The sequence below is a fragment of the Augochlora pura genome, chromosome 1 (genome assembly GCF_028453695.1).
Source record: "Augochlora pura isolate Apur16 chromosome 1, APUR_v2.2.1, whole genome shotgun sequence".
Taxonomy (NCBI): domain Eukaryota; kingdom Metazoa; phylum Arthropoda; class Insecta; order Hymenoptera; family Halictidae; genus Augochlora; species Augochlora pura.
Genome location: NC_135772.1, coordinates 5,816,284 through 5,832,132, shown reverse-complemented (window position 1 = coordinate 5,832,132; position 15,849 = coordinate 5,816,284). Strand labels below are relative to the sequence as shown.

Here is a 15,849-nt window from a genome sequence, read left to right as displayed (position 1 = left end):
TTTACTTTTGCCATTGTCCCCTTGATGCTGCATTCACTCGCATAGCTTATTATTTCGATTTTAGAAAGGTTGAATGCCATCCAAAGGACACGTGACAAGACGCGACACACGTTCTAAAACGACGAACTTCTAGCTTTATATGACTGGACTGCATCTCATAATGGTAACAACGGTCTCTTCTCAACAAAGGCTAGCAAATATTTACCCTTAACAGCGAGCCTGACATTCTGTCAAGGAACTCCTTTGTAAATTGAGCTGTGTCATCGCCACATTTTCGACGAACGGTGTGGTGCGAGCAATCCAAATACTCCTTGAAGCCACTGAAACAAACAAATGCAACAATTCTCTTCATTACATTCGATTATCGAGAAGATTCCCTATAAATGTATATGCTGACTCATTCGAGTATGTCACCTAAGTTGTGTATGAACTATTTATTATAGATAAAAATTAGTATTAAGAAGAGTGCGCACTGTATTGATCGGTTTTATGCAGTATTAGGCTTTTCGATGAAAATATAAAGGTCCGCTTCGGTTCTTTAATCTTAAATTAATATATTTAATCGTACACGTAGTAAAAATGTGTTATGGTACACATATCCAAGAGTTAATGATAAAATATGTTCTTCGATGGAGGTACGACACTTTGAGCATTACTTACGTAAAAAAAGATTTAAATATTATCCCGAAAATTTTTAATTTTTGACCCTAATCAATGACATTCACGTGATATTCTATTCAACTATAAGATTGAATTTTATATTCCGATTAAAAAAGAAAAGAACTAAATAGCAAGAAGATTATGCCTCTCTCGATAGCTTTTGTTCAGAACAAAAGCTTTTATGCAACACTATTGTATTGTAAAAAAATCAGTGAGCATTTAATTTAGCATTGTAACTAAATATATCATTCTATTGTACGCCCGTTCATATTTTTTAAAGATCCCCTGCAGTAAAACTTTGCGTAAAAAAGATAGGACTAAAACATCTTGCCGTAATGAAGTTACGAACAAGACAACAGAGAAGTCGAGACACCTTTACTCAACCCGTTGTTACGGAAGCAAAAGACGATATCCATTATCTTTTATTTTTTTCTTCCCTCATAAACGACAGATATTGGAGGACATGGCAAGGTTTCGTGCGGCAATGTGCACGGCTAAACGGACCGCTCGCGAATGGCGAGAAATTTAAGGGTCATCCGAACGAGCTCGTAAAAAAATGTTGAAGTCGGTTGTTTTTGAAGGATATTACAATAAAATTTTATCCTGACGTCGAATCTATACGCCACGCCGGACTGGCCGACTCCAGTTTCCGGCGGGGTAATGACAAGAGAAACTCGAAGCGGAATAAAAGCAACACGGCAGCAAAAAGGTTTATAGTCCGCCTGTCCGAAATTCAAGCGGGGAAAACAACCGATCGTAAACAATGATATCAAAGATCGCTATACCGCCGGGAGGAAAAAAAAACACGATAAAAAATGGAAGAATAATATTCGATGTGTGTTATGGCCGCGTTGCAGGGAACCATGCGCGGCGGCTGTCTTTAGCGAAGCAGCGTTTTCCTTCCTTTCTTTTTTTCTCTCTCCGTTTTCTCTTTTTTTTTTACAGACTCGTATAAACACGAAACAGGAGAGAAGGCTTTTCACACTGATGGTCGCACAGAGGGTGGAATGACATTAGCTTATCTGTACCACGGTCTGTTGCAGCTTTTGAAATTGCGCATCACCCGGTAGGGAAAGAACTGTAAGCCGAAGGGACGGAGAAGGGACCGGGAGAGAGGCGACAAAAGTGGAGTACAAACGCAATGGAAGAACAATCGCTGGGGAGAATGAAGTGCGCGTTAAAATAGAGAAAATGAGTAGTGCCGAAAAAACAGAAGAAGATTTATTGGATCAAGAAAATACTGTAGAAGGTAATCCCCGATGGGAATAGAAGATAGTGATTATGAATAAAGAAACGCGACGAGGTAAAAGTGACGAAAGGATTAGAGGTTAGAGGAATCGAAAGAAAAAAAAGAGATGGTGATAGGCAAAAGCGTTACGACGCATCGGACTAGTTAAATTGAAATAGGGGCAGAGGAAAACGGCCGCAAAAGGAGAGAGGAAAATTTAAAAAAATAAGAAGAGCCGTAGGGAAGGAGAAAGCGAGTCAGCGGCCAATGGCGGCGCAGAAGGGAGGCGAAAAAAGATCTCAAAAACATTCACCGCATATGAACACGTCGACGCTCCCTCAACACGGTTATCGTGTAAATTCAATTGCACTCTTGCCATTGTGCCTGCTCCTTTTGCATTAAATCTTTCTGCTGCGCTTTCTATGGCGTTTACTGTGTCTAATGGAATAACTCGATCGAAGAAAATACTTTCAACCACCGCATTTTCTACCCCTTCTTTATTCGCCGTTAAAAATTTCTTTAATCGAATTTACCTTGCATGGAATATTACAGGCATAGCGTTCTTAAACGCATGCTGACAATTTTCAAGAGACCGACGTGTTGGTCGAAATAAAATTCGTTTTACCTCTATTGTGAAATAGCAGCTTACAAATATCAGGTGGGAATTGTTAAAGTAAAATTAGAAAACAAAACGGCATATTATAATTGCTAAAAATTATTTCAGAGAAATAAAAATATAAATATAATAAAATATAAAATAAAACTTTTGCGAACAATTAATTTATTGGGAAGTTAGAAAAGACAATGATAAGAAAATAAATGAAAAGAAAAAAGTATGATATTTTAGAAAATATGAGTGAATCTATGCAAAATATAGATTGATAAAATATTAGAACAATTTATAACATTATTTTTATACGACAACGCGTATAAAGAATATTCATTGTAAAATTGTTTGTATAATCAACAGCGATTGAACCTCTCATAAATTGGTTTCTATCTGCGATTTTACAAATTACGGAAATATATAATCGTTTATTCCATAATATTTTCTTTGTACGTGTTGAACTTTTTAACACAGACATTCTGCACGTTTTATCATCGAATTCGTCTCTAATCGTTGATGAAACTATTCTTTAAAATGCCTTGCTTGTTTTATGAGATCATGTTTGTCAGAGGTCGTACACCGTGGCATTAATGTCGCGTCTTAAACCTCTACCGGTATAGCCTTACAGGTATTTTAGAGCATTTGAGGTTTGAACTCGACGGCGAGTTCAAGCGGCTTGAACTGAAGCCCGTTCGCGTCGAAACAAGCACCGGAATGTGCTTGAGCCCGATTAAACGTTCTCACACGGCGACCGACAGCACATTGTTATATGTATTTGGTGAAAGTTGTATACTGAATTATTGTAAATGATTAATATGATACATGTAATACAACCAGTGCGTTGAAACGAAAACATTGTTATCGTTATTGACAAATTGGTTTCATTGAAATAAGTTCGCAGAAATTAGTCCAAATAAATCATACAAGTACAGAAACGAAAAGGCTGCTATATAATTACGAAAAAATAATAATCGATCGAAACACACGAAATACAAAATAAACGCTTCTGGTTTCGGTTAGATTTCTGTTAAATGGTTTCGCTCGAACCCGACGTTTGACCTGGCGAAGCTTTTAATCGGCTTAACCAAGAGCCAGTAATTATCAAGCATTCTTATCGAGCGCTACAGTAACGGAGAAGACGCAACAGAAACTTCTAAAGCCACGATGGAAAGAGACGTCTGTACGTTGTGGTCTGAAAAAAATGCTTGTGTACCAGTATACAAAGGGGAATAGCCTCAAAGAGTTCGAACGATGATTAAAAGTATCGGCTTTCGAGGATAAGTCCTCAATTAACTACCGAAACTAGTCGATAAAACAGTTTATTTACCTGTGCCTTTAATTACAGTAATTAAGCCAATTAATTACCTACGAACGATGGTAACACCAATTAGTAAACGTTACCGACGTTACGGAATGTATTCATGCGGCAGCAATTGCCTCTGAAACGATGACAGTGGAACAGGAGAGAAATCGAAACAACTATAAAAAATTGCAATTTCGCAAGTAGAATCGGAGAGATTGAAAACAGATCTGCGAAGCGATGTGTAAGAAATATTTGTGCATCGTAGTGACCTAGATGAAGCATAGACATTAGTAATACAAAAAAAAGACGGTTAATAATACCATTCATAAGTTCGCAGATAATTAAAGGCTGTTGAGCGGTCTAGTAACAAGGTAACATTAAATAGTTACACGAGTAGTTTATAATTACAACCGCAAATGGACATAGGATGATTAGTTTCGTAAACAGCGCGTCTTATGAATATTGCGCGAGCGATGTGTAACACGTCTAGCAAGAGATGGCTACATAATAGAGAAGTATATAAAGTACGAATTAATTTTATTGAAGAATAAAATAGTTTCAGAGTAGATGGACACTCGAAGTGTGGTGTAAAAAGTTTAAAAAATTTTCTTTTCTAGAAATAAGTTATATATTACTAAATTATTATTTATTTATTCATTTATGAATTATTTAATTTTATAAAACAAAAAAATAATCGTTCTAAATAAACATCTTTTTTGAACTCGATTCGACACCGTTTAAACATCTTTTAAACGGTGTCGAATATCAACAATGCAATCCGCGTTTGATATTCGATACTGTTTGAAATTAATTAATTTCGACACCATTATAAAATTAATTTCATTATTTCGCAGAAAAATGATTGCGTTTCTTAATTAATTTAATAAAAATAATGCAATAGTATTGCTTCAAATGTTTTTTACAAATTATTAAAAATTTGTATCCCATTGAAAGAAGTTCACGATTTGTTGAAATTTTAGCTTAAGATCGCCAGTTAATAAATAAGAATGATTTTTCTCAGTTTATGTTAATTATGACTCACCAACACAGGCTTTTCATAGATCCATCTGGACTTGTACTGTTGTTCCTTGAAATGTCTTGAGTGATCCGTTGATATTTTTTCATGCAGAGTTCGTAGAGCGGCTGTACCTTGTGCATGCACGGTGCATGCTTCAGGAACTCTGGAAACGAAAATGCATTGATCGATGAAATTTCTGTGGAGAATGGAGATTGATGATTGTTATAAAATTACAATGTTCGGTTACACCGGTATTTCATCAAATTTTACATCGGTTCTCTGATCATATACGTCGTGCTTATTCAGATGTAACGATCCTTTGTCGACGACACACCGAACGATAATTATAACGAAACTGCAAACCTTAATCTAGTTTGTATTATATTTTCGTCAAAATGTTATTAATAAATTTACGGAATGCAAATGATTTGCATACGTGTCTATTTAAACATCGTTCAAGTGATTTGTTAAAACTTAGTTGATAACATAGATGAGAGAAAGAGGCGACGAAAGGAACAGAAGATTCAGAATAAATAAAGCAATCCACCGACACAGACAGAAGAAAATTATAACTACAGTGCATAACGAAAGATGTGCTAGCTCTAAAAATAAGGCTAAAGGAAGTCAATGAAGTTGTTAGGAGACACAGAGACAGTCTAGCTCGTCTCTTTTTTCCACTTAATCCCGAAATGCAGCTTGTTATTTGAAAATGCTGGCAAACTTCGGTATCCGATGGTACATTTTCACGGACACAGAAAGTTTGTGAATTTAGGATAGAAAGTTTATAATAGTTCTAGCTATAGCAGTTTTTATCGGGAAACCTCACGCCATCCACCCTGCATGCAGATTCTCACGCATCGCATCCTCGAAATTGAATTCATAGCGTATGCCGTAAGACGTTCTTCGCATTGTAGATAATGATCATTAGACCGAAAAATATGAAAAAAATGCACTTTTTATTCAGTTTCTATTTTTAGCAGTTGACGTAGAGAATTTTTATTTTTCATAAAAATCAGCAGTCTAATAATCAATATAACTACGTTTTACCTCTCGGCTGTAGAACTTTGGAACTGGCGTAAACAACGATTCGAGATAAAAATAATAATACTTGGAATTACTACCTTGACATTTTTATGTACATTAATCGTTACTTTTTATATAACAATGATGTTACATTCACTCATTTAAATCAATTATTTACATTCGTATTAAAAAAAATTTTAGCTGAAACGTGTAACTGATTTTACTAGAATATATACCTGAATTATGTACTTTTCAACATGAAATGGTTATTTAAAATATACAAGATAGGGTTAATATTTGTATAATCAAATCACTGATGTTATTTTTGTAAATGAACAAAATTCTGTCTAAAAACTGTGAAAATGATTTTCTTATGTTTCATATAAAACATAAGATATCCGTTGAAATAATTATTTCTCATGCGTTATTTAAAAAATATTATTTCTTCCATATAATTAAGTTACTACCATTTCGTAGATATTTTCAAATATTTTTGTATATAGAACAGAAAGCAATTGTTATTTGAAATATTGTGTCCAACATTTTTTATTTGAAATATATCCAATTCTGCCGCTAAGGCAGGAGCAAGATAAACAGGTTAGGATGTGCCAGCAGCTAGAAATAGGATAAAAAGGAATGCGAAATAACAAGGCGTTGAAGCGAAGAAGATTGTATTACAAATTGGAAAGAATAGCCAGGAAAGAAGAAAGGCAGCTAATGTTAACGCATGAGAGCTTACAGATGAGAAAGGAATGGTGTAAATAGATTGGGGAGAGGAAGATATTAAAAAGTGGAAAGAGGAAAATCTGGTAGCGGAGAAAGTAGCGATAGAGTGAAGAGAACTACAAATAAGAGGAGAGGCAGGAAATATGCAGGAACTGAAACTGCTGCTCCGGAATGTAGCGAAACTGATGAACAAGGAAAAAAGCTTCAAACAATCAGTTGAGGAATGGGACATTATTGGACTAGTCAAAACTGTGTAGTGGAACGAGCCCGAGAAAAGGCGGGAAAGATATTACTAGTATAGATAAGACATATAGCAAGCCTAGAAGATAAGGAAGAATGACAGAGACGAACGAACGATGTTGATTAGGATAATATACGAAATGAAATCTTGAAGTGTATTCAATTCTGTTAATAATTTCTGTTAATAATAATGTTTGGGAAGAGGAGATACGATTATTAAATAAGAGAGTAAATCTATCTCATTTTAATAACGCTAATAAAAATGCTATTAAGATGAATATATAGACACATAGTAGGCCTAAAGCAAGAAGGTAATGTTTCATATAATAAGAGATGTACATAGTGATTGCAAAACGTTATCTTATCAAGATATAATAATGAATGGATTTATTCCGATGTTGAATAATAATTACTTGATAGCGGATCTTTATGCAAAATGTTCTCTTATATCCTCCTGAATTTATTAAAACTATTCAAACGGAAAATACATTTTTATTTGAGTTCCATATTTTACAATTAATTCTTTTTTTAGTTTAAATAAATTGAGACGGATATAAGAACATTTTTTAATTTATCCAACAAGCAACGAGCATCCACGGAGACTTTAAATAAGTCATCATTTTTCCAGTTAATTACTGCTGGGCACCGGATCGTGGAAAAGCTACACACGCATGCGTACAAATTAATTGTATGGACATCATTCTTATCCCCCGTATTGATTTTCGATACCGTCGCACGGTTCGTTTCGATTCAAATCGACAGATCGGTGCGGCAACCGGCCGTGGTAATTAAAAATGAAAGAATTAACAGTTACGCGATTACGAAGGTAGTCGCGCGCGATCCGGTCCGCAGGATCAACGAATAAATTCAGCTCGTTCGATCCCGATAATCGAGGACGTAGGGTTGATTACGATTCTCGATGCCGGTATTGCTCTTAACGAGGCGCTAATCGCGTAATCGATTTCGAGATAGCGGTGTAGCTCGATCAGTAGCCTGCCACGCGGTCCAGCACGGCTCGATCACCACTCGACTTAATAATGCATTCTATTCCCTCAAGGACTGGAACACTGTTTCAGCTTGTCTCAAATTATTTCAGCTCCTGCCATAAAGCGGCTATTTATTTTCTTCTCTTACACCACTGTTAACGAGTCTTTATAAGATTTGCGAATTCCATTTGCGAGCTTGGTGTATCATGAAATGTCCAATTTCATTTAGTCATGAGAATTTCATCTACTGATTTCGTTATTCTTTCGTATTTCGTATAACACTTTGAACAAAGACTAAAAATAAATAAATAAAATTCTGTTCGTTTTATTTCCGTTTGATATTTTTCGAATAATAAATAATATTTTGTTTGTCAAGATCTTAATTCACATCGCGCGCAACCCTGCAATGTTACTTATTCCAAAAAATAGAAGGGTGTCGTTCCAGGTTTAAGTAATTTTTGGTCAAAATGAACTAAAGATTTAGGTAAATCTCGACGTAATTGAGCGTATAATAGAATTCACGCGCGGTAGCGTATTATTTGGTTTCCCTGAGAAGCTATGGCAGTACGAGTAAAACGAGAAAATCGAAGGAACGAATTGGAGCAAGCATGCGAAATGTTACGAAGCATGATAAATGGCATGTGACAAATAATAATTCTGTCGACGACGTATGGTAATCACTGCATCTTTTAACTGATGCCTCATGGAAGATTTGCATGACAATTACCGCAAATATGTCCTCGCGGTGGAGACTAATCCGGACGAAATCCATCGGTCATTAACGTCAATAATGCAACTGGCACTCTCGAGAGATTACATGCAGAACGTCGACACGCGGCAAACGTATCTCTAGATAGCACAATAGTAGCATTATAATCTTGTAATGCGTTCACAGTGTTTTACATTTATTTAAACAGTTGAAATTATTCATAATAATTCGACAACGACAGTATTATAACAAAAAGTATCGTACAATTGTTTTCCTTTATCGCTTCTTCATTCGTCAAAGATAAATCATCCACCAAAAATATTAATAAATGCTGTTCTATTTTCTTATATGTCTTGGAAACTGTAGTCCTTGAAGCGTAGCGCGATGTCAGGTCCAAAAGCTCGGTAATATATCTTCTAACATTTGGTGGGCCAAGCGTTTCCGCCTTTCAGAAATTTCGACTACACTCGAACAGCAGAATCGCTTAGAACTTGGAAACCTTTACGATCATAAATTTTCAACCATCTCAAACTTTCTATTTTCCTGATACAGTCATGATGCTCCAACAAACATGAAACTAATTATTTTTAGTTGTGTACAACAAACAACCACTGTTCTAATTATATTGATCTGGCTTATATCTCATTCATGTTTAGTGTATATTGCTGAACACTTATTTCGATGATGAAACTTAAATACACAAGTAAGAATCACCTACTTTCTAAAATTGATACGTAATCTGTAGATGCAGAACAATGTTACAAGTCAACAGGACAATAAAAATATTGGAAGAATTTAAAATGTATCGTCAAACACTATTTTCAAATGATTACAATAATATTAAACGAAGAACTGCATTGTTAATCAATTACGATTTTATCTAAAGATTATTCATTTAAGATCCAAAGTTTAGTAATCTGTTGGAAATATACGATAGAATAAAACTGAATATGATACTACACAGAATAATTAACTAAATTCTGCAGGAGAAAAGTTTTATTTTTCCCTTTTCTGAAGATACGAATTCGAATTTAATAAATCTCTGAAATTATGTCAACACTGTTCATTGCAATGTTAACTATTGTACATGTCATGCGACCGATTCCATAAACTAGAATAAATTGAATTCTTCCATTATCCGTAATTTCGACAGACTTCGAAATATGGATGACAGACGATCTAAGATGACCTATCAAATACTTCGCTCAATAACTCGTTCTGCACTCTCGAGATTACTGAAACATCATGGCTGTTTCCGTCACCAGATACGAATTGATTCAAGACGATTTCAGCTTTGCGAACGATATAAACCGTAAATACCTAAGTTTGAATTAGATTAATTACAGCCCGTTTCATCGTAGAAGCTACATCACATGGTACAAGTAAAAATTCAATGCATTTATGTGTCCCCGGGATGTTATTAAAACAATGCGCAAAAAAAGAACAATTTCGTTGCAGAGAAAGTACTGTTATATCGCGGAAATCAAATTACCTTTCTATTGAGTTAGTATAGGCTTTTAATGTTAGTTAACTCTGTTCTAACCTAATTTAATTCATCCTGAATATGAAATTTTAAAAGCTCGTTTCGAGGAGTTAAAAGTGTCTCTCTTTTTTCAGAATTCCATAATTTAAACTGCGTCAAACTCATTAACACATATTTACGCAAGCGTTTGAAAAATAAAAAATTACTGGAATAACATCATTTAATTATAGCTATGAAATATCTACGTTAAATGAAAACTTTCACTTATACAAATCTTTGTAAAAATATTTAAATGTTCCTTAACACTTTAACGACCGCACATCTACGCGATCAAACGTCGCTAGGGGCCGGCAGTATTTTTGAAGAATTAATTTTAAAGAACTTTATTAAATTCACGAAAAAGTTAACATAAAACAAAAAACATTCAAAATTTAATCAAAAATTAAAAATAGGCGATAATTACCTATAATCAAAGACGTGACAATGAAATATGAAGCCAATAGCAATATCCACACTTGTTTACATTCATAAATTATCACACAAAGAGTGTGGTACTGGTCAACAACCTTCGGCGTCAGCATCACACACATGTTGTGTGAGCGGTCGGTAACGGTTGTTCCGGCTATCACACACATGCTGTGTGAGCGGTTGTTAAAGTGTTAAGGAACATTTTCCTAAAATATATTATTCTGTAACATAATTTATAAATTAATGTTTATTGTAAAGTGCCTGTTTGAGAAAACATAATACAATCTGAACATTCGCAGTGGTTTTGTCATACGAAACGTATGAAGTGTAAGAACATAATGAACACTATGAAGAAGAGCATAAAGTAAAAGCTGAATTGCGATGCGAGCACTACGGTATCGACGCGTGATGCCGGTGTCGCCGATATATTACCCGCCAAATTAATATTGGGTAACGGATTCAAATGGTAGAGCAGTGGTTGCGCGTACTATGTCGTTTTTTAACGATTCAACTCGAGGTTGAAGACTGACTGACTGGACTTGTATTGTCTCGACTGGGAGACTGTGATGTTGGACGTTTCCTCGACTGCTGGAGATTGTGAACGAACGAATGTGAACCTCGACTGCTGGATGTCGTCCCTTGATGTGAACTGGTTGAATTGTGGTTGCAGACTTCAGTCGAAGTCAAGACGAATCGTTCGACATGATCGCCGTCGAACTAGGATCCGTCGGGGGAGGGGGGGGGGGGGGGGGGGTTTCTGCCTTTTTGGGGGTTCCGCGAGAACTTGCAATTCGGCATGTAAGAAGGGCACTGATTGGGTTTTACCTACTGCTGCATAGTACCAATCAGTGCCTCCGTTGACTTGGTGACACCCTCTTGTCGCGTGCGAAGATTGTATGTATGTAATTTACGACGTTAAAAAGTGCTACGGGAAATCGTCCAGGTCAGCCTTCGACGGTTACGGTACCGTTGCGTACTCGAGTTGTGTGACCCTTCGGATTCCCCGGTTTACGGCACGTCCCAGCTGTGGGTTTCAAAAATGCTATTAGGAAGTTCTCTTAGAAATCTTAACTTTATGACACGTAATGGTTATTGAGGAAGGCGGTAATGAAATTAACATGCTTCTGGTCGCCAGATGTAGAAAAAGCCTTCTTCTCAAACATAAGCTTCTTCGCGTCCGTGTCATAAACTCCATCGGCAGAAACTCCAGGCGATTGCCCTTCGGGACGGAACAAAGCATAATAAAAAATGAGTGAAAAATTTTTATGTTCTTGAATAGCTTTATCTAAAATTTACTTTAGTGATCAAAGCATTATGTCGTGCGACAATAGATAATCAGAACTGAACGCCAATATCTCCACACAATAGTATCAAGAACATAATGGTCATCCCTTCCCGTGAAGAAGGCTTTTCACTGTTGTGACGAATACAGCGCGCTAATATGTCACAAAGTTCACTATGCTTTGTACAAAAATTTTGTACAAGTTACGAACATCCATTCAATATCGTATGCAGAATGTTCCTCAGCTCTAACGACCACAATATCTTTGGCACCGTGTACATAGTAACTCTTGTATCTTGTGAAAGTTGGATGTTGAACTTACTGTCCTGGTAAGGGCCATCCTGACAAACTTCCATGACCACTTTGTTGACTCCCGTGTAGAGATTATTTACATGATCCCTTTGGTCCCCGTCCAGACAATCGAATGTGTACGTCTGAATGCACTTCATGCTGGATTCCAAGACCCTACAAGAACAAAAAAAGAATCCTCGATGTAAACGCGATGGTATACGGATAATAGCAATTGCAATCAGTAGTTGGGCGAGTTGCACCGACAACAACGTAACTTTAGATGCCCAAAGTAACGAGAGTATTCTCTGTGAATTCGGTTCCAGTGAATGAATGCATGTCATGTCGGAATGAAGATTGAATGAAAACTGTCCGGTTGCAACGAGAAAATGTTTTCGACTTGTCGAGAGCAGTTCTCCGCAGAGGAGAGCAGCCTTCCCTATTATCCCTTTCTTCCAGGACTTTCCCAATTTCGGTAACGGTTAATGCCGAGTAACGAGCCACAGCAAACTAAACTTTTCCGCTTCGTGGACTCGGGGAAACTGCACAGGATACAACGGCGCATAATAACGAAGAGAGACGCCAAGTAAATGATTGTTCTTATGGACTGATCAACTTCTTGACAGATTCTGCGAAATGATTCTGCAGAACTACGTACTGTCAACAATTTGGTAGAGCAGCGATTTCGCGACGCTTGACTCAGCGGCACAACAGGTTGGTCGAAACCGTTCAACGATCGTGGCTCACTGATTCTGCAGCCTCATCAGAACTGTTTGGGTCTCTGAGGTCGCACGCTTAAATGCTAACCACACTGCGGAAATGCGCTCTGCAAATATCCCTTGAGTCCCTCCAGAGAAGATTTTTACGACCGATCATTCATTGGAGGTTGTGAAATAGATTATCAGTGGAAAATCAACACGTTTACTACCTGAATATCAGTTATGAAAGATTCTGCAAAATCGAGATAGTTGAAACTTTACATGTATTTATAGGTATTGTATAATTTTACAGTTGTAGGTATGTTCGTTCAAATCTGATTAAAAGTCTCCTTTGCTGTAGGTCAGAAAAAAAATCAGAGAACGATAAAGTGGAATAATTATGTAGAAATCAGTTTGTTTTACTTTCATTATTTAATAAATTATGGAAGCATAGAGAATATTTTTTAAAGCGTCGTTGAAGTAAATATGCGTTGAATAATAACAATTTGAGAGCATCTCAAAAACAGCGTAAAAACATATATCTGTATTATTCATACTTCACATTTGAAAGAGAAAGGCAGAAATTTATGCATCAAATAAATATTTATTTACTAAAGATCTTATTATTAGCAAATGACAGATTAAAATGAGATATTTTCGTGAACTTCTTTTATTATTCTCAATAAAGTTAAAATAACAAAGAAGATACTTGTTTACAAAATCCACTAACATACACTCTTCAATATAGCAATTTGTATTCTATTGTTACAGCAGTAACCGTTACCCATATGGAAAAATGAGAATCTCTCTGTCCTTGGCAACGCAAGTGTATACAACGCGAAACAAGCGGATAGTGCAAACAAGAACGTTCTGCAAATAAAAAAGAAAATATGGAACAATGGTTTCCCAATTATAGAGATCCATTTACGAGTTAATTGAATTTGAAAGTATGTTGGCTAAAACGTCTGTCTACGATTTACCGTTTCTACTTCTCGTAAGTACCATTGTGTAATACACGCAGCCGCGAAAAATGGTCAAACTTAATTTTCTCGAAAATGCAGCTACTGAAAACCCGTTTCTACGTTTTACATTTCATTCCGTTTTTGCATAAGGAATCCTCTCCTGCTCGCTTGTGCTGCCTATCTGGCATAACCAGAATAAAAACGAGTTTCCCTCACTAATGTGTTAATGTACGCTTTTAGTTTCTGTATTTTAGTATTTCTTGTTAACTGTGGTTAATTTCATTCTTAGGACAAAGAATTCTTAAATCTCTCACTGTTCCTAATATTTATAGCTAATGATATTATCTCACAAAACCCTTCTGTTCTTTCTTATACACTATTAACGACTTACGCTCGAAGCAATTATAACTCTAAATCTGACAGTTCTTCTGACTTGCAGAATTTTCATTTCATATAATTTTTTGCTACATTAAGGTAGGAAAAAATTTCTTACATATTAAAATATCAAGGGATTACTTTTCGTCTAGTAAAACGATTAAAGAAATAACTAACTTTCTGTTTAAGAAATTAAATCTTGAGACTCATTCAGCCGTCGTACTTAAATATACACAAGTCTGATAATGTAAAAATTATTTTCCAAAATGAAATAACAATTTCTAGCGCAAATAGTTAACAGGAAATCTACCTAGATTTCAAGATAGTAATATCGACTGATGCGCGTCACCTCATAAAAAAGAGAAGATCGATTGCATTTAGATTTAAAGAAGGTTCTATGATAAAACTCACTGCAGAAATGTAATTTATTCAAGCAAGCATTTCCCATGAAGAAGTTTGTACATTTGTAAAATAAGAAACCGATGATTTTGACCGTGGTAAGTTTAGTATAAAACAAGTAGACCTTGTACTACAAGTAGATCCGCTTTTAGGCAAACCATGGAATCTCCGTTCTAGATTGAAGAAGGTTCAAACATGAAAAATTCAAACGTGTGCAGAGGAAAATCTGGTATGACAGCTACAACATCCGCCTTCTATGTTGCTTTCTTCCTACTGATGTTTCTTTATATGGTTTTCCAGCGTGCTGGACTTTTGTTATACAAGTTAGACGAGCAGACCCCCGAGACTCTCGGTCAGTTACATCCTCGTACATTCTCCTCGCCATCGAATTTTTCCTTGTCCGTTACTTCCCGTAACTTCCCTCATAATACTTTCTATTTCTAACGAGTTTTTTTTAGAATTTCTTGTGGGTTTTACTACCACCGTTGGTCTAGGATAAGTGACCAGAATCCTGCACGAACCGTTGCACTTTCTCCTTTTATTGCTTGACCACTTTCTCCGAGCTTTACCGCGCATTCAGCGTCCAAGTTTCGTCCGACGTTACGACGGGAACGTGACTTCTGTGGTATATCTTTTGCAACTGAGATTTCAGTGGACGTCCGCACCGTTTCGTAATTTCATACAATTCGTTAGTAGAATCAGGATTTTATGCATTTGTCGGTAAAGTGAATCAAAGAAATATAAAAGTGTAGCTACATTCGAGTAACTTAAGAAAAAGAAAGAAACTTCTGACAACTATTATCTTTATTTTTCAGTGTGATTCTACACTTTCTCGTACAATGGTGTGACTCCAGAAATGTTTTTTTATTTCATTTTGTAGTGTTTTCATTACTTGATACGCTGGCTAGGAATTCAATTTATTTATAATTTGATTAATACACATTTTGCAATTTTTACTATTTAGTGTGTAATTACCCTTGTGCACTAGTAATTTTTGTAAGAATCGTAAAGAGATCTTGATTAATATAGCTGGTGAAAAACATCGCAACACGCAGTATTACCGAGTTATTTTTGAAATCGTTTCTGATTGTAATTATTGATACCGCAGCTTCTGCTTTCGTACGACTTCAGCATCAGAGGCTTCTGATCGAATTTTGTTATCATTCGCACGGCTACGAAGATACCACGAGTCGTCGAGTCTACAGCATAAAATATTACAGTCTTCAAATCGTTCGGTAACGAAGTTGCGATGTATCTATTATTCTGGAAGGTGTCGTCATCTTTAATATTCAATGAATTCCGCGTCGCTGTGTTCGTGGTATTGTTGCACGCTACTTGCAGCATTATTTCAGATACAAAATCTAGTCATCTTTTCGATTCCTGGTGTCTATCCT

At 36.0% G+C, this 15,849-nt stretch overlaps 1 protein-coding gene across 1 annotated transcript in view; it reads right to left on the bottom strand.

Moving 5' to 3' along the window:
- The window catches only part of LOC144478688 (uncharacterized), a 65,132-nt gene that overhangs the window by 15,489 nt on the left and 33,794 nt on the right, over positions 1–15,849 (bottom strand). Inside the window, exons 3-5 of the mRNA XM_078197270.1 lie at positions 12,056–12,198; positions 4,841–4,979; positions 206–320 (exon numbers count right to left, since the gene is read on the bottom strand). Coding sequence (XP_078053396.1) covers positions 206–320; positions 4,841–4,979; positions 12,056–12,198 — 397 coding nt within the window. The remainder of the gene's footprint in view (positions 1–205; positions 321–4,840; positions 4,980–12,055; positions 12,199–15,849) is intronic.